The 18193-nt window shown below is 39.6% G+C and overlaps 1 protein-coding gene across 1 annotated transcript in view; it reads left to right on the plus strand.

Moving 5' to 3' along the window:
• Window positions 1–322: 322 nt before the first annotated feature.
• ADGRL4 (adhesion G protein-coupled receptor L4) overlaps window positions 323–18193 on the plus strand; it is a 73381-nt gene continuing 55510 nt past the window's right edge. Inside the window, exons 1-2 of the mRNA XM_074151800.1 lie at window positions 323–564; window positions 2067–2216. Of these exons, the coding sequence (XP_074007901.1) occupies window positions 543–564; window positions 2067–2216 (172 nt within the window). The 5' untranslated portion in view covers window positions 323–542. The remainder of the gene's footprint in view (window positions 565–2066; window positions 2217–18193) is intronic.

Here is an 18193-nt window from a genome sequence, read left to right on the forward strand (position 1 = left end):
TAGACTGTTACCTCCAAGCTCGTAAACTCTGAGCTAATTGCTAATCTCCTCCACCTTTTCCACACCCTCCTTGATCTGCTCTGCCATCCTTCTGCTGCTCCTTTACTCTTGCCAGCAGGCTGTGGCTCACCCCTTGGATCGTCATCCTTCCCCTGTCTCAGGCACTCTCCCAGGAAGCTCCTTTAACCTGTTCTTCTAACCCACTCACCCCTGAACCTTTTCTGGCATCCCCTGCAAGACCCAAGCTCCTGCTTCTCTTTTACTTTCTTGTTTATTTTCTTTTCGTTTATTCCTTGCTTGCCAGAAGACCAGGTCCTCAGCCCCTCCTGAATCTTCCTGTCCTGCCTGTGACTCTCAGTAGCTTTTGGAAACCGTGAAGCTCAGGACAAAGGGCAGTGTCAGGGCTGCGCCTGCACCAGGACGTCGCTTTCCTCATAGGCATGTGTGCTCATTTTGCACATGGTCATACATTTTAAGGCAGGGAGTTTTTTTCTGTGACACAAGGGCTCTTCACCAGGCACCGCAAAGCAACAGAATCACCAATGAAACTACTTCCATTTCTAGGTAGGTGAAATCTCCTTCCCCGGGGAGTGAGTGGCAGGTGGGAAGGGAGTGGGGTCTGGCAGGGAGAAACAAGTGTCTTGGAGATAGTGGAAAGCTGTTGGGTACGCAGGACCTGTAGCTTTAATCAATGCTGCTACTGGATTTGGTAATTGCATGTTTAGGATCATCACGAAACCAAATCCCACAAATGCCAGTCTTTATCTCACTGTGGGATTTGTTCTGTAAAAAACCAGAGACGTTGTGGGTTTCTGTGGGTTTGGGTTTTGGTGGTTTTTTTCTCTCTCTATCTGCTTGGGAGATTTTTAGATTTTACATGTTATGAAAAGTAAAATGACAACAGAATCCCAGAGGTTTCTGTTTTAATCTCTGGAAGACAGTCTCTGGTCTCCTCTCTCAAAAACAGAGGGAAAAGATGAGACTTGGTGATACCTAAATTGATTTGGATTATATATAATTGTTAAAAAAATGTGTGTAATTTTTAGTCTTCTGAATTTTTCATGAAATTTTTATTTGTCCAAGAAAACAACACCTCAGTGAGATTTTCTGAAGCAATGAAACCTGTAATTGTAAGAATAGGCTAGCAAATATCCGGAATAATATTTGGGTAGGGAAAACCAGAACTACAGAGGACGACAACATCCAAAAGAGTCTTTGTGTTCTGCAGCTTTCATTATGTCTTGCTAACAATTTATAAAGTACAAAGTAAAAAACTTACTTTCCCTTCTGAATTAACTGCCTAATTTCTAACCTATTACAGAGTGTGTATAATTATTCAGTGAGCTGTTAGTTTTCTCAAAAGGAGAGATTCCTTTTTATTTTGTGTTGAAAACCATATGCGTTCATACAATGGGAAAGTAGTTATACCATTTAGGAATCATCCAGTGGATGGAAAAAATAATTTTCATAATATGGAAATGGTATTTTAAGAGATTAACTTTAAATAATTTGCATAAATTTTTAAACCTTAATGTCATGATGCTGTAAATACTGTGACATCATTTTAATCTCTCAGACCATGCATATGTGTTAGTTACACAAGCATGGAAATGCTTATAAAAAACCCAACTCTGATCAGGGGAACCCTCTTTGGTATTTTTCACTTGATATGTGTAGGGCAGTTTGGATTACACTCAATACATAATTCAGAGTGCAAATAAATGTTTGTGCTTTACTGGAAAGTACTAGAGAGCTTTGAAAGCCTTTCAAACGTTTTCCCCAGATCACTGAGTAACTTCTATGTTTACCAATTTTATACTGGTTAAGCACAGACACAAGTTCTTAATCTACCTTGTCTGCTGTTTCCTAGCCCCTAGGTAGTTTTACCAAAGAAGCCCCTGTAGTTGATGGCCCTTGCTCCATCCTGCACTATAGCTGAGCCTGTGATCATGTGAAGTTTATTGGAATACACCAGTTTTGTGCATACCTCTTGCCCAGATCTGGTTTTAGAGCTCAGAATTAAGTTTTTTTGATAAAGAAACAAGTCTGATCTTCTGTTGTTCCAGTTCTGATTTCCAGTTTGCTGGACTATGGCTGCACTTCTGCAAGCTGCAACATGACATGCCACAAAGATGCCAGGTGTGAAGTTCAGGGTGGAATAACAGGCTGCTATTGCTCCCAAGGATATACAGGAAACGGCATAACGATCTGTGACGGTAAACAGATTTTACCTATATGCATTTCTGTTATGTGCTTGCTTGAAAAACTTACTCAAGAGACCAGTAGCTCAAGGGTTAAACTTTATGTCACAACGCCTTACACTAACATGTTCTCATAGCCAAAAAACTTTAGTCATTTGTGAGAAATTCCACAACTTCCTCTCAGCTTAGTATTTTAATACAACATACCATGCATCTCAGTTGAGTATGACCTGTTTTCCGGCTTTCTTTTCCATGAGAGATTCTGATGTGTCTTCTCTGATTTAGCTTCAGCAATTTTCCTTGTGACTCAGGACTTCTCAAGCTTGGAGTTGGCATGACTGCCACTTTACAGCCCTCACACCTCATCTGCACACACATCATACTAAGGCCACTCTTCCCAGCAGCTGATCATGATCAAATAATACAGCTCCTGGGCTACTCTAGAAGACTGAGGAGGTGTGTGTGCCACAGAGACATGTCTGCATGTGAGGCCAATGTTAATTTTTCCACCACAACTGCTTGCAAGAGAAATATGCCAGAAATCCAATGGAGGCGTCTGCCTCTGGATATCTCTATCTTCCATCCAAAGAAAAAGATATCATTTTTTGAGTTGTCTTCCACTATGAATAGTTCTAGTACTTATTTCCACTGCAAGATATAGCTATGCTCAGCTGCAGGCAGGCTGAAATCCATATGAATCTTGTCAGTTTTCAGTGACCTGAGCAGTAGTTATGAATATGAACCATCCATTTGGTCAGGTTTTGTGTTTCATGCATCTTGGGAAATTTAGCAGTAACACAGGCATTTCAGTTGGGTATGAGCGGTCCACCTTTAGCTACCTTTAGCGGTCCACCTATAGCTCATTTGCGATGGTGTATTTGGAAATGTGCTTGTTTCAGGAAAATTTGGAACGCAAAGGCTTTTTTCCTTAGAAAGCTGCCTACCCTTTCATAAGCTGGAAATGCTTAGAGAGAAATATAGCTGGCTAAAATAACAAACAATAAGGAATTGCAAAAATCATAGAATAATTTAGTTGGAAGAGACCTCTGGAGGTCATTTGGTCCAGCTTCCCACTTGGAGCAGGTTCAACTTAGAGAAGGTTGCTCAGGGCCTTGTCCAGCCAAGTTTTGAGTATCTCTAAGGATGAAGACTGCACACCTTTCTGGGACCCTGTTCCAGTGTCTCACTACCATAATTTTGAAAACTTTTTTCTGATATCTAATTGCGGTTTCCCTTGATGCAGTCTGTAACTTTTGCCTCTCGTGCACTTACCGCTGTACATTTCTAATAATAGTTTAGCTTCATCTCCTCTATAAACCCTTGTGACCCCCATTAGGTAGTTGTAGACAGCAATATGATTTCCCCTTTGCCTTCTCTTCTTAAGCCTGAACAAACAGTGTTCTCTCAGCCTCTTCTTTGCATCGTGTCATATTTCTTGAATTTAATGCTAACCTTGCCATAAATATAGGTCAATCATTATTTATCTATTGAGCTGCTCAAATGAAAACAAGAAGAAATAGCCTTCACCACACTAGTATTGTATTTGCACTAATTCAATTTTACTATCATGAGTAAGCTGGTTGATTTGAAAGTTAAGTGCACATTACGTTTGCAGAGTCAAGGGCCTACGCTTGTGAAAAATGCAGGGAAAGAAGGAAAACAAGCCAATTTTTAGCAATACTACCTGGAACAAATTAAACCAGCATTTACTTATCTACCATGTTCTGGTATCCACTACATTGTCTATACTTTTCTAGAAAGTTGTAATTACGATTCATTAAATAAATTTGCAGTAAAGATACCTGTTGTTCTTCACTGACATGACTGATGTTCTTAAATCCATCCATTATATATATACACAGATTATGGCATTATTAAATGCAATTGTAAGAGGATGGATTTATCTTACTTCCATGGGTTTTGTTTTTTTTTTTTCTTATAAAGTATATTTTTCTTACCGTCTTGTTCTCCTGTATTTTCTAGGGAAACCTACATTCAAAATTCATAAAAACTTGTATTGTTAATTTAAAGAAAATTCAGTACAGTGAAATATACGTTCACAAATCTTGTGAATCAATTAATTGTTTATTAAGAATTATACTAAGTGTTTGGAAACTCAGTCTTTAAAATAAAATTTCCAATGTCAGTCGAGGCAAACCAGCTACTAGATGTATTTGTGGCGCTTTGCAGTTAACTGGCAATGGTTTGAAGGAAGCCTCATGTCAGGGGACCAACATTTTCTCTGGGAAAATACCTCAACAATCACCAAAGTCACTTACCCTCCAGCTAAGCAGCAAAGCTTGTGTCAGAGCTATGTGGCTGTTGCCCCTGAAAGAGAGATGATGTTTCTCTAGGGCAGCATGTTACACAGTGCATTATTAATATTGTGCAGTAGTCCTCTAATAGCATAAACAAGTAACCTGAATTTCAATTGGGTAGGCTGTAAAGAGGATTAGAAATATTGGCTAAACCTTATCATAAATAGTTAAAAGCTACAAAAACGTAAAGCAAAGCCTCAGTTGTTTAATGATGTATTAGATCTTGCTGTTCTGTGTGGCGAAAGCGGCAGGTGTATCTGCTGTTCTAGAGATAGCTACCCATTTTTCTTCAGTTAATAATCTTAGGCTTTTACAATGATAGTCCAGTCACCTTCAAAGGAGATCATCAATTATGTACTAATACAGGCATTTTCTAAAGAGTATATATGGTACGTTGTGTTTACATATTTGCCCTTTTAGTTATTTAGATGGGTTGTGAGAGTCGTAATTACTGTCAACAACATTAATAATTTTGCTTAGCGTAGAACCAACTACTTCATTGTGCTTATCCTGGTAGACAATTAAACCAGAACAGTGTTTGTTTTGAGGTTTTATTCTGGAACAAGCAATTCATATTCTTCCTCTTTGTAGAAATTTTGAACAACAAAAAATGCTAGTTTTCAGGTTAGTCCTCTTAAGCTTGTATAGCTGGAAAACTGTCCCTTTTTATTTATAGGTACATTCTCATTGTACTTAAAAGGTTTACATTTTTTTCTCCACTTTCACTTGCTTGTAACACCTCTTAAATACTTGTAAAAATTATTTCTTTGCTAGCTCTGTCTTTTCAATGTGATACACTTAGATGTTTTCCCTTGAGTTTACTGTGCTGCAAAAGGCAATAATGCCCTGTTACATTTATTTCCTTGCACCATTATTGATGAATCATGAATCACTGATGTCAGCATACTTTAGGAACGGAGTTTGTTAGTTTTTACTTTGCTCCCTTTGCCAGCTGGCTAAGTGACTGCAAAGAGCTCAAGATTATTGGATTTGCTGTGTATAGATAAAGACATATAGATATGAATTTAATTTCCTGGTGTCAAAGTCATGGCTTTTAAAATAATTATCCTCTTACAATCTTTCCCACAAGATTTCAACCACTTTAAATTAGGTCATGTTTTGGACTTTCTGATGACATACTTTGGCCAGTCTAACAAAAAGCTAATCCTTTTCATAATCCCATTGTCTTCAGTAAGAATATGTGCAGGAATGTACATAGTCAGGAGAATTACTGATTGTTGGACCTGGCCTCTTTTATATATTGGAATTATAAGTTACATAGCAATAAATTCCTTCTGTACGGTATCTTCCAGAAAGTCATAAATGAGTCACCTTGTCAAGCTTTACACCTCTGAGGTACAAAATACTATCGCATTCTTCTGAGTTCTTCTTTTGTATTTACATTCCTTGCTTTATGTAGTATAAGATGAGCGAGAACGGTCTCTGAAAATATAACTATTTGCCTTTTAGGACTCCATTCTTGGGCACGTACGTATTCCGAATATAATGCATGAGGCTTTAGCTTCACATTATCATACACCTAATTGAAGTAGCACAGCTAGAGCTCTTGGCATAAAAATAAAAATATATCCACAGAAGACTGATTTATAGGCAAGTTAACTTCCTCTTGTGCAAAAATGCCATGGATTTTTTACAGACAAAGAGCATATATTTGCCACTTTTGTAAATGCATTTCTTTATATAAAAAGTCAGCCATATAAATTAGGTGTTGCTCATAATCCCAGCTTTCTTCCAAAAGAAAATTAAAGGAAACAAACAAAATTTCAGATCCTTTAGAGAAGACTGGGGTGGAAGTAAAACTTCATAGAAGCCAATATTTTATTTTTAAAACAGAGGGAAAAATGAGTTGGCATCATTGATGCTTTCCTAAGCAGCTCTGCTGTTTCAATACTGGCTGCTTCTTGATTGCTGACTGCCAATTTGCTGCTTTGCTGGCACACTGCAGGAAATTAAAGTAAACAGTGTGATCACAGTGTTTACTTTAACTTTGCAAAATACGGAAGGAAAATGAAGCAGTGCTGTTTGTTCCAGGAGAGCAGGCAGGCAAGCAGGAAAAGTCTGAACACAATATCCCTCCCAGATATCCCTGCACAATATTCCCTTGTAAATGTCACTTGCAAATTATACTGCAAAAATAATCAGTCTTACTTGTAAAATAGTTACAGCACTTCCAGAAATAGTGACCAAGGACTGAGGCTGTCAGTGAAACTTTGTACTGAAGCAAGGCACTGACTCTCTTTCTGAAGTGCAGTGCAGGAGGATTTATCATTTTTCAGAAGCAAAAAATACATCAGTGTAAAGTGGTATTTTATATCAAAATACAGAATCTCTGTTAGAACACAGGGCAATTTGTGTAAACTCAGCTGAATCAAATTGAAGGCTTACTCAATATCTGAACACAAACTTATTTTCTTGTTTTACTGAGGGTCATACAACCAACTCTCTGGCTTTTGCCAGCTGTAAAAAGGAGCTTTCCTGTGAGACACCATCCCCTTGCTCTAAGGTCATGTTGCTGTGTCCCACCATCAACTTCTATTGCAGTCACTGAATTTGTTTTGGTTCACTGATGCCATTCTGCAGCACGCAATTGGTGTATAGTTTTGAGGGAATTTTTAGCTTTCAAATTAACATGACCCTGTGAAACCACTTTGTGTAATCATTTCATTCTATCCCGAAGTGTCCTTCAATAGAAAACGATCTAATCCAAATGCTGGTTCACTAGAGGAGAATTTATTTTTTTTTGTTACCAGCAAGTATACATCACTGGATGTCACTTCTGTGTTTACCAAACGGTCTGAAATCACTCATATGGAAGATCCAATCCACACACTTCCTAAATTCATTTCACTGCTATCAGTTACCACAAGCTATAAAAAGGCAAATTGCAGCTGCTCTAGCATAGCACAGCAGGAGAAAGATATGCCTTAGCCAAACACAAATAACAGGGCTCAACACAGTGGGTGACAGCTTGGAAAACTTGGGATGTGCTGCACAGGAGGCCAAAGCAGACCACTGATTCCCAGCCCTTTTGACATGCTCCTCATAGCCTGTGGGTTCATCTCTCACTCTTCCTTACCCTTCTTCCTTTCCCCACCTCCTCCTGTGACTCCCAATCTCTGCTGCTTTGCCTCTAAATTCTGCTGGTTCTTTTACACAGTTCCAGAGCGGAGCATGGTAAAACTAGAGCGTGGGCTGTGTGGAAGGGCAGAAGTCATCTCAGAATTCAGAATTCTTAACCCAGGTTTGGGTGTCTGGCTTTTTGGTGATCCCAAAACATATCAGGAGGCACCATGCTGTTGTAGGTATTATACTTAATTAAGCACATGTCTTCAGGCTTCCTTTCCAGGGGACAGAAAGTTTTCTTCCCTTCCATGTCTTCATTGGTCATAAAGTAGGTGAATGTTTTTCACCTATTCTGAGCTGTGTGATGCTACCCAGCTGAGGTATCTTGATCCCACTTTCTGGATTAAACCTTTAGGCAGATCATGGAATTGAAAAGCCTGGACAAATTAGCCAAGAGGATTTGATATTCTGGTGCATAACAGTCCACTTGCCTGGGCAATTGTGGGTGTTAATGTACAGGTAAACATGCAGGTTCCTGGCCATTCGGAGACCTACAGCTTTATGTATGGCTTTTGCCTTTTCATGTGCAAGATATTACTCTTTTCTGTGAATTTGGGAAGGGTTTGATGGCTATGATGTGTGTAGACTGCTAGGGACTAACCAGCTGTTGCATGGTTGCCTTCCAGTCACAAAGGATGGCGCTATGTTTATGTGCCTGAAAATAGCCATACCCTTGGCTAACTTTGCTAGTCAAAACAGTTTTTGTAGAGTTGACTTTACTTTTTATAACTGAAATTGCTTATTGTAACTAGCTACTATTGAAAGTATATTTTAGTTGAAGCTTTTAAGAGTAGATCAGGAATCTGAAAGGGGAGAGTGTTTTACAACAGTGCCTAGTGATGCATGAGAACATTAGTCAGATGGAAAGCGGTGCAGGATGTTTGAAGTAACAGTACAATCCTGCTGAATAAGACACAGTAGAGGCTGTCTTACTCCAATTGTCTTACCTCTGTAAATGGCTGAGTTCATAAAACTTTGACTAAAAGCGTTTTATGCATTCAAAGTGCCAAATCCAGATTTCTTACTCATACAAAAAAAATCCCTTCCAGTTTCTCACTTGAATAAGATAGAGAGAAATCTTCAGAGGGTTAACTTTCCTTGCTACTGCCAGAAAACACAGTTCGCGTGGGCCAGAGATACAGCCCACCAGAATTTGTAAGATTGCCCTGGACTTTAACAAGCGTTGGACCAAGCCCATGACAGACTCATTACATTCACGGATTTGAGGGGGGGGGAAAAAAAAAAAAAAGGAAGAAAAGAAAAAGAAAAGGCAGCTGTATCTTTCTTTTCCATGGTCTTTGTTTACATTTTCTTGAAACGGTATTTTGAGCATGACTAAAATAGAGTAATGCATTTTTTAAATGGGCCAGGAAGAAACAAAACTTCCTCTTGTTACATCTTTAATCGTATCCAGTCTCTCTTTTAAATTAGTCCTGTGTGCATCTAAAAAGAGTTTTTAAAAAGTGTGTGGATGATGTGGTAGAAAAGAGTTATTTGTCTCTCTCAAAAATGTACCCAAACTTTCAAGCTGATCAGCTGCATATGGATGGTTTCTTACTTGCTTAATTCAAAATGTGTTTTAACCCTTGCCAAATAATGCTAATTTCCTTTCTTGAGAAAATATTCTTTTCATCCTGCTTTATGGTACTAAGAATCAATCAATATGTTACATGTTTAGAGGATGTGGGAAAATTCATTTAAGGAGCTTTAAACTTATTATCTCAGAGTCTGCTTACTTTGTGTTTACCAGAGATATGATTCACTTCCTGTATCTCTAGCATCTGAAGCAGTCCCAAAAGATCCAACAGTAAGAATACATTCTTCTCACTTGCTGGTTTGAAGTAAAAGGATGGAAGATATTTGCAGAATGTGTATACTCATACATGTATGTTAAAAGTACACAATTGTGTACACAGGGACCTATGTATAAGTGGGTATGTGAATAAAAAGCAACCTTTTCTATGAAAAATGAATCTCAAAATTGTCGCTTTTACTCGTTCTGTGGTTGTACAGTTGAAATTAGCTTTTGTTAAGGCAAGACCAGGATTTATTGGAAAGAAATTGTTTCCATAAATTCTGCTTCCTTGAGACATCTTCTGTACCTAGGTTTGCACTGGGTAGAGCCTGCTACAGCTATCGGATTCTGCAGCTGCCTTTAGGCTATAAAGTTAGTGTTACCCAAGTAACAAGGAAAGTATCATAAGGAATTATATACATAAGAGGTGAGGATGTCATTTCTGTGCAGCTACATTGATTTACATATAATATCCCACCAATCTGGCAAACTCATTTTACTTTTGTCGCTGTTCAATAACTCAGAGTTCAATAGTAGGAATGTGTTCTATTTAGGATTGGTTTTACTTTTTGTTTGTTTGTTTCTTTTCCTCTTCCAGAATAAACTGACTGGGAATGGTGAAGTTGTCTGTAACATCATTTGAAATGTGTAATTTATCTAGGATGATATGCTGGTGCACAATTTTTCTGTGTATGACTGTGAAAAATTGCCGACTGAGCTGTTGGCAGACAGAATATCAAACCCCGCTCAGCCCTGTGTGTATGAGAGAGTTTAAGAAGGTAATTGACACTTTGGGCCTCTATTTGCCAAAGAAAGAGATAATGACGTTCTCCAAGAAGATTAGAATCTAACCAAACATTGTGCTCTAAATATAGAGCACAAAGCCAGGTGGTGTTTGTGAAAATGTTGCTCGGCTGCAGGAGGAGGAGGGGGCTGAAGGACTGCAATTTTGCACTGTATATTTTTTAGGTACACAGATTTAATTTAGAGATTATGGCTTGAAAATGAAATTTACAGTATGTGTGTTTTTCGGTGATAAGAAATTGATTTTGTGACCTTGGTACACACTAATTGAAATATCTGGCACTGTGTTTTGCTGAGGTTAAAGGAAGCCATATATGCCTGGAACCGCATTCTTCTTTCACCTTGAACTGCGCAGTTAATCACAACCACAATCACTGGCAGGAAGGAAGCTGCTGTTTCGCTGTGGTACAAGGAAGCTGAATAATCTCTGTTCATTGTCTAATGGATAGGTTGTTGTGTGATTACTTCGGGCTAAGTTTAAGAGATTCACGATAACTTCAAAATGGAGACTTCTGGTGGAATTAACATTCAACGAGCATGAGGAGCCAGAGTTTCACCTGCTGCCGTGCAGGGATGGAGCAAGCAGGCAGGTCTGCAAGGCAGAGGCGCAAGGAGTTCTCCTTTGATGTGCCCACCCCAAGCGTGGCTGCTCATTTAGGAATGAGACAGCCCTGTCCCGTGCTTTCTGCTGCTGTGACAGGAGATGATACAGGGAAAAGGCTCTCTGGTTGTACTCTGCTGCGTGCTGTTCCAGCAGCGGGGAGGAGAGAGCAGCACATGGGCTTCTTTGCCCTTGGACTGCTATTCCTGTGCATCCTCCCGCTTGAAAGGCCAGTTGTAGCGTTTAGGATCAGCAGCTATGCCCCAAGGGACTCAGCTGGTGGGGTTTTGATTTAATATGTCTGTTTTGTTTAACTGGGTTTCTGTCTTAGCTTAGACTTGTACAACTGTGACAGTCTAAAGTTGTCTATAAACTAGTGTGGCAGGGTGTCCCATTATTTTGCTTATTACTTAATGTTAGACATTTGTTAGTTTGGCACAGGATCATGTTTTTCAAAAAGGAAAATGAAAGCTCCTGAAAAGCCTCGACAATAAATGGTTATTTGTTCAAAAACAGCCGAGTCCAATCTTTGTTTATGTTAGTAGGCTTCATGTAATGGTGTTGCAATAAAGAAAAATAGCTCTTCAGGATATGCATTGGCTTTTATGTTTTATTTGTAATGAAAGCTATGCACATAGGTGGCAATCTACATAAGTTACAGTGAGGGAGAACATACACATAGATGGTGACTTGCATGTTTATATATTTGATATTTATTTGTGGCAAAGTGTCTGAATCTCAATTTTAAAGAATGTAAAATTAGGCTGAGGTATCACAGTTTTCATTCCCAGAAGTTTACCAAAGGAAGACTAAGAGAAAAGGTGCGTTCGCCCTACACCGGGAGACCACTGCTTCTCTCCTGCCCCATCTATGCAGAGATGCTGCAGGTCCATTCCCACGACCATTGCCCTATCTTCTCATGTTCAGTCCCAGGTTGAGAGAGAGTCCAGTGATCCTCACTGCCTTCCTAATGTTGTGATGGTTTTTGTGTATCCCCAAAATTCAAATGGGCTGAGGGCAGTGCAGCCCTGGCTCACAGCCTGTGTCAGGAGTGTCATAGGGGGGCGGGGAGGTATTGCAGCAAAGATCTCTGCATCACTTGAAGGTCTTTTTCACTCATCTCTCTAACATCAGAGGCCCTAAAAAAATGCCAGAGAAACTCTTTAGATGTTTGCATGAACTGAAAGAGAAGTTCAGCTAAGCTCTGCAGGCCTAAATAGGAACTTTGAGCCTTGCATTAGTTCTGTGTGGTGATGGGAAAGGAGAAGGTGGAAAATTGTATTAGAGTGGAGGCTTTGCCTTACTCTTCAATAAATCTTCAATGTCTTCAATAAATCATTTTGGTGGGTAGCATTGGTCCTGAGGAAGCTCTACCTTTTCAAAATCAGCCTGTAAGAAGTTCAGAAGGGAGATCAGTGGAAGCTGGAGATACTCAGGCAAAGAGGTCTGGGCCCTTTGTGTCTATCCAAAACGCTTCATTATTTAGAGCTATGATGAAACATGCATCAATTCATAAATATGACCCACTGTGCAACATAAAAATATCAATATTTCTGTCCCATTGTGTAAGGGATATCTGGTGCATACAGAAAGAATTTCATCTCCTTAACTACCACGGAGAAAATGGGAAAGGCAAATAACCTTCAAAAGTGCATTGACTTGGAAGCAGAGATGAAGAGAAGTTTCTGAAACTTAATACAGCTTTTCTTTCATCTGGGCCAATCAAAATAGAAATTATGTGGGGTAGCAGTTGTAAACGGCGCAGAACTGCAATTTGGCTTCTTTTTCAGGGTTGTCATGCAAATCTTGGTCCGTTGATTCCACAAAGCTTTCATCATACTCAGCTGCATGGTTAAAATCTAGGAAATTCTTAGTAAAGTTATCTTTAGAAAATGAGGTCACTTCAGGGGTGCACCACAGAGCATCACTGCTCTCACGGGAGCAGCTAGATATTTATTGCTCTCTGCAACTACCCTAAAGGAGGTTGTAGCAATGGGGGGATCGGTCTCTTCTCCCAAGTAACAGACGATGGAATGCAAGAAAACATCCTCATGTTACACCAGAGGAGGTTTAGATTGGATATTAGGAAAAATTTCTTCACTGAAAGGGATGTCAAGCATTGGAACAGGCTGCCCAGGGAAATGGTTGAGTCATCACCCCTGGAGGTATTTAAAAGATGTGTAGATGTGGCATTTAGGGACATGGTTTAGTGGTGGACTTGGCAGTGCTAGGTTGACGGTTGGACTCAGTGATCTTAAAGGGCTATTCCAACCTAAATGATTTCATGATTCTGTATTCTATGATCTAGGTGTTTTGGGACCCAGTGACGGGCTACAGAATTGTTGAGCTCTGTTTGTATCATTTTGCACATGAGTTCTGAGGCTTAGACAGATGTCAAAGGAGAGGCTGGGATAATATTTACACAGCTGTGGACTGCAGGGAAAAGAACTGTTAACTGAAGTTTTTGTGCACCCTCTTGAATAAGCAGGTAGTATGCTAATAACACCAAATGCTTCTTGTTGGATGGGAGGTATGTGCTCTGGGCTGTATTCTGCACTCTCAGAGAAAGCTATTGCAGGTTTTATTAGCTGTAAAGTGCTCTTGAATTCTTACTCAAGTTTTGGCCTTAGACTGATAAACATTCAAAAAACTTTTAACCTGACAATGGTACATTACCCTCAAGGAATTCCATGCAGACAGCAGCATTCAGGTTTGAACTTGATATTCAAACTAGCTCTGCAATGTGGACATCGGGTTTTGAGTGCTGCCACAGAAATCCAGGTGCAGGGCTATTGCTGCTTTCACTGGCAGTATGGTAAAAATAGTCTCTCGACATACCTGCTGCCTCTGTTCCTGTTGCAGCAAGCAACGGTAGGAGCATGGATGACTACAGTAATATATTTTATTATAGTTTCCTACAGAAGGGGTGATGCTGGTGACTTTCCTCCAACAGGGAGGTGACTTGCAATTCACTCTTGCAAGGCCACAATGGCTGTAGGACACAAAGCCACAGTTAGGGGTGGATTTTCCAAAGAAATACTTGTTGAGCACTTTTGAACTGTCTGGCTCTATCCTAGGTGCCTAAAGTAGGACTGAGTTGTTTCAAAAGAATAATCCCAGTTGTGGGTGCTGAGCAATTGAAAATCTGTCCCTGAAGTGCTTTTTTTTTTTATATATATCATCTGTTGGCAGTTTGTGCTTTTGATTGATTTATTACTTTATTTTTAACTGCAAAGACCCTTTAATTAGGGAGGGGAACTATGTGAATGAGCTGGAGCTGCTGGTGGTAGCAACTCCTTGCCGTCGGAGATTCGGTAATTAAATAAGTAGATAACATCCTCCTTATTGAGAAGATTTAGAAAATCATAAGGACTTGGCATTATTACAGTGTTTAACATCCGCAAATGGAGGAAAAAAAACATAATGGCAATTTTCATTAGCTGCAATGCATGTGGAGGGCTCTTTTTCTTTCTTTGAACAGCCAAACACTAAACAATTTCTAAATCCCTCCTTGTTACTTATGTTTTCTTCCTGGTGGTTAAAAACCCCATAAAGCAGAAACTGAAGACTTGCTATTAAAATACTTGCTGACAGCTCCATTCAAAACATCCTTTCAAATAGTGCTATCACATCATGATTCATCTGCTATTCTGATATAGTTGCTTTAACAACAAGTACCTTCCTTCTTGGTTAGGGCCCATCTCTTTTCATTGGAAAATTCTTCCTTTAGACACTTTATTGAATCTCTGCTGTAAACAAGTCTTTCTCTGGTGTGATACTGTTTGTGCTACAGAACGCATATAACCCCCAAAAAAGCACAGTAAGAGGCTCATTGAGGATGAAAAATGAGAGATGGTCACAGCAAGAGAAAGAAACACTAGCCTTTTTCACCTCCTCACCTGGAGTATACGGGTGCAAGTGCCATGTGCAATTAGCATAACAAGTCGGGTTTCTGGCTTAGAATAATGACCCTGCATCCCTCTGTACCCAGCAAGGACATGCTGCCCTCTTGGCTGCAAGAGCTTACATGCCCTTCTCTGCACTGACTCTGCCAGGGCCAGATCTTGGTGTAAAGCAGCACAGCTCTATTGATTACAGCAGAGTTATGCAGCTCCCACTAGCTGAAGACCAAACCCAGGAACATCCCAGGGATTAAGTGGTCCCCAGTGAAACAGGGTGAATTTCACTCTTGAAGCTTGAAGTTAGAATTATTTACAGTCACTTTAACAGGACAACAGCTGCTCTTTACCTAGAGATGAGCCAACAGCACTGAAAGAATTTGGATCTGAATTGCAGATGGATGGATTTCAATTTGATTCAAGTAGCTGGACTGCTTGATTCTGTACTGTAAGCTCTCAAAGTCAGAGCTTGAGAGAAAAATCATTAATTTGGAAGCTGATACTCTGAAAGACTTTTATGAAGCAATATATTTTCATAGCAGACACAGATCAATTTAAAAGTAGTAATCAAGGGCCATGTGCTACGTGTTCATGGACAGAAAATGTAGACAATCCATCCAGAGCCAGACACTTAACATTCAGAGCATTCAGACTAGCACTGAGGATATTGCCTCTATGGAAAATGCTATGGTTCAGAATTAAAGTATTGTGAATTTGTGAGATAATCACAATGCTGTGCAGATACAAAGATGCTGCCAGATTGCTGCCAGAAATAAGCTCAACATAACTTTTCTGGGCAAATTTGGGTTTAACTTTTGAACAAATTTTGGTGGAACAAAAAGTGTCTGCAAATATTCCACAGAAAAGATTGCTTGATTCTTGAGACAAAAGAGAAAATAATAATATAATAAAACCCATTGAAATGACTTTTTATCATTTTGAAAGGCATTGTCTAAATTCAAAGTAACTACAGCAGTTTTCATCAAATGAGATTCAGGCCCAGGGGTTTTCCCCTTGCCAGTCTTAAGAATTTTATGAGATGTAACATTCCCTTCAAAAATAAAGCATCCACACGCTACTGTTTTATGTCATGCAAGTAATAGTGTTGTACAAACCCAAAATTTATATTTATTTGGATACTACTACAACTAAACTCCTCCTGGAAATTTTTAACCTTGCTCCCTTAGTAGTCTCTTTGGGGATACTTATATGAAAAAATAGTGGCCACTGGCAGTGACAGATATTTCAGAAGGCTGATTCATTTAATCTCTCACAGCAGTCATTGATGGACTCTGCTCTGTGCCATGCTAAGTGTCTGAAATCAGATCCTCAAGCATTCAGGATTTGTACTTGGAGCCAGACATGGTTTTTACTCCGTTGCTGAAGTCGTCCTCTGTTGTATCTTGAAGCAACCCAAAGGCACCTCCATGTGAATTACTTACACCCTCTCAGGTTGATTTTAATCTGGTTTTCTGTATCAATCTTTACCAACCAGAAAGGAAAGTACAGAATAATAAAATCTTTAATGGATGGCTTTATTTTAGCTGTGTTAAGGTTTTCTGTGGGAGTGACATTGAAGTGTGATCATCAGCAGTACCTTTGAACTCAGTTGTCTTCCACTAAGTATAAAAAAAGAAAAAGTTTTTTAAAAAGTTGAAAGTTTTATATCAATAACCTGATGCAAAAAGTTACACTGTAAATGCACATATAGTGAAGAATCCACATGCAAGGGTAATTTTACTTTGGATTGAACCATGAAAACAATTTGACCTTGATCTTGCATTTCTCCAGCCACCAGTGTCAAGCAAACTCAAGACATAAAATGGTAGGAAGCCAGCTCAACAATTGCAAGTCTTGTGGAATATTTTGCTTGCTACAAATATTCAGAAGCCTTTTTATGTTAGATGTTCCTATCTATTTTGCTTGCATTCGTTTTGAGTAACATGTTATCTTAAGTGGCAAAATTTTAATTGAACTGAAGAGTCTCGTTAGACCTACAGTCTATTTAGATTTTTCTGCTCCTTGGGCTATAAAGTAGTACGGAAAAGAGTCTTTATAAGTCCACACACATACCATACTGTCTATGACCATACTGTCTATGTGCCTTTAAAAGTCATTGAAACCATCTCAATTCCTTTAATCTATATAAGAGGCACAAAAACTTAATTCACAAAATTTAAATCCATATCCGATTCATCATAGGAATGTGCTCTATAAGTGGATAATAAATAAATAAAAATATACTGTAGTTAAGCACAATACACATAGTTTCACTAAAACAGATTAGGACAATGGAATACTTTCACAGGTTTTTTCTATGGCACATGCAGCGTAGTGCTTGAAAAAAATCTTGTTTTTTCATTCCGTAGTGTGGGAACTATTAGGCAGCTGCTGCAAATAGCTAGAGAATATTTTTTTGCTTTAACACCTCTAAACAGATTCAGTTTGGAGGAGGGCTGAGTTGCCCTTGGAGAGTGAAATTCCTGAAAGACCTCTATGTCAGCTTTTACTGCTTCTGTTCTCTTCCTGTTAATAGCATAAGTAAACAAGGTATGCAAAGAAAATAGTGAGATTTTTACCACTGATTTCTCCTCAGAAAAGCGACATAATATAGTGATGTGAAGACAGTTGACTTTGTATTACATTGCTATATGCGACGCTATAGAATCATAGAATTGGCTAGGTTGGAAGGGACCTTTAAGATCATCTAGTCTAACCATCAACTTAATTCTGATTAAAAAAAAAACCAACAAACCATCACTAAACCATGTCACTAAGCACTATGTCAACACATCTTTCGAATACGTCCAGGGATGGTGGCTCAACCACTTCCTTGCATAGCCCACTCCAATGCTTAATAACCCTTTCAGTGTAAAAATTTTTCCTAATATTTAACCTGAACCTCCCCTGCCACAACTTGAGGCCATTTCCTCTTGTCCTATCACCTGTGACTTGGGAGAAAAGACCTACCTCCGCCTCTCTGCAACCTCCTTTCAGGTAGTTGTAGAAAGTGATAAGGTCTCTCCTCAGCCTCCTAGTCTCCAGGATGAACAACCCCAGCTCTTTCAGCCTCTCCTCATAAGACTTGCTCTCCCGACCCCTCACCAGCTTTGTTGCCCTTCTCTGGATCCGCTCCAGCGTCTCAACGTCTTCTTTACGGTAAGGGGCCCAAAACTGGACACAGTACTTGAGATGGGGCCTCACCGGTGCCGAGTACAGGGGGACGATCGCTTCCCAAGTCCTGCTCACCATGCTGTTCCTGATAGAGGCCAGGATGCTGTTGACCTTCTTGGCCACCTGGGCACACTGCTGGCTCATGTTCAGCCAACAGTCAACCAACACCCCCAAGTCATTTTCTGCCAGGCAGCTCTCCAGCCCCTCTTCCCCAAGCCTGTAGCGTTTCATGGGGTTGTTATGACCCAAGTGCAGGA

This window comes from Numenius arquata, chromosome 8, assembly GCF_964106895.1.
Source record: "Numenius arquata chromosome 8, bNumArq3.hap1.1, whole genome shotgun sequence".
Lineage (NCBI taxonomy): Eukaryota > Metazoa > Chordata > Aves > Charadriiformes > Scolopacidae > Numenius > Numenius arquata.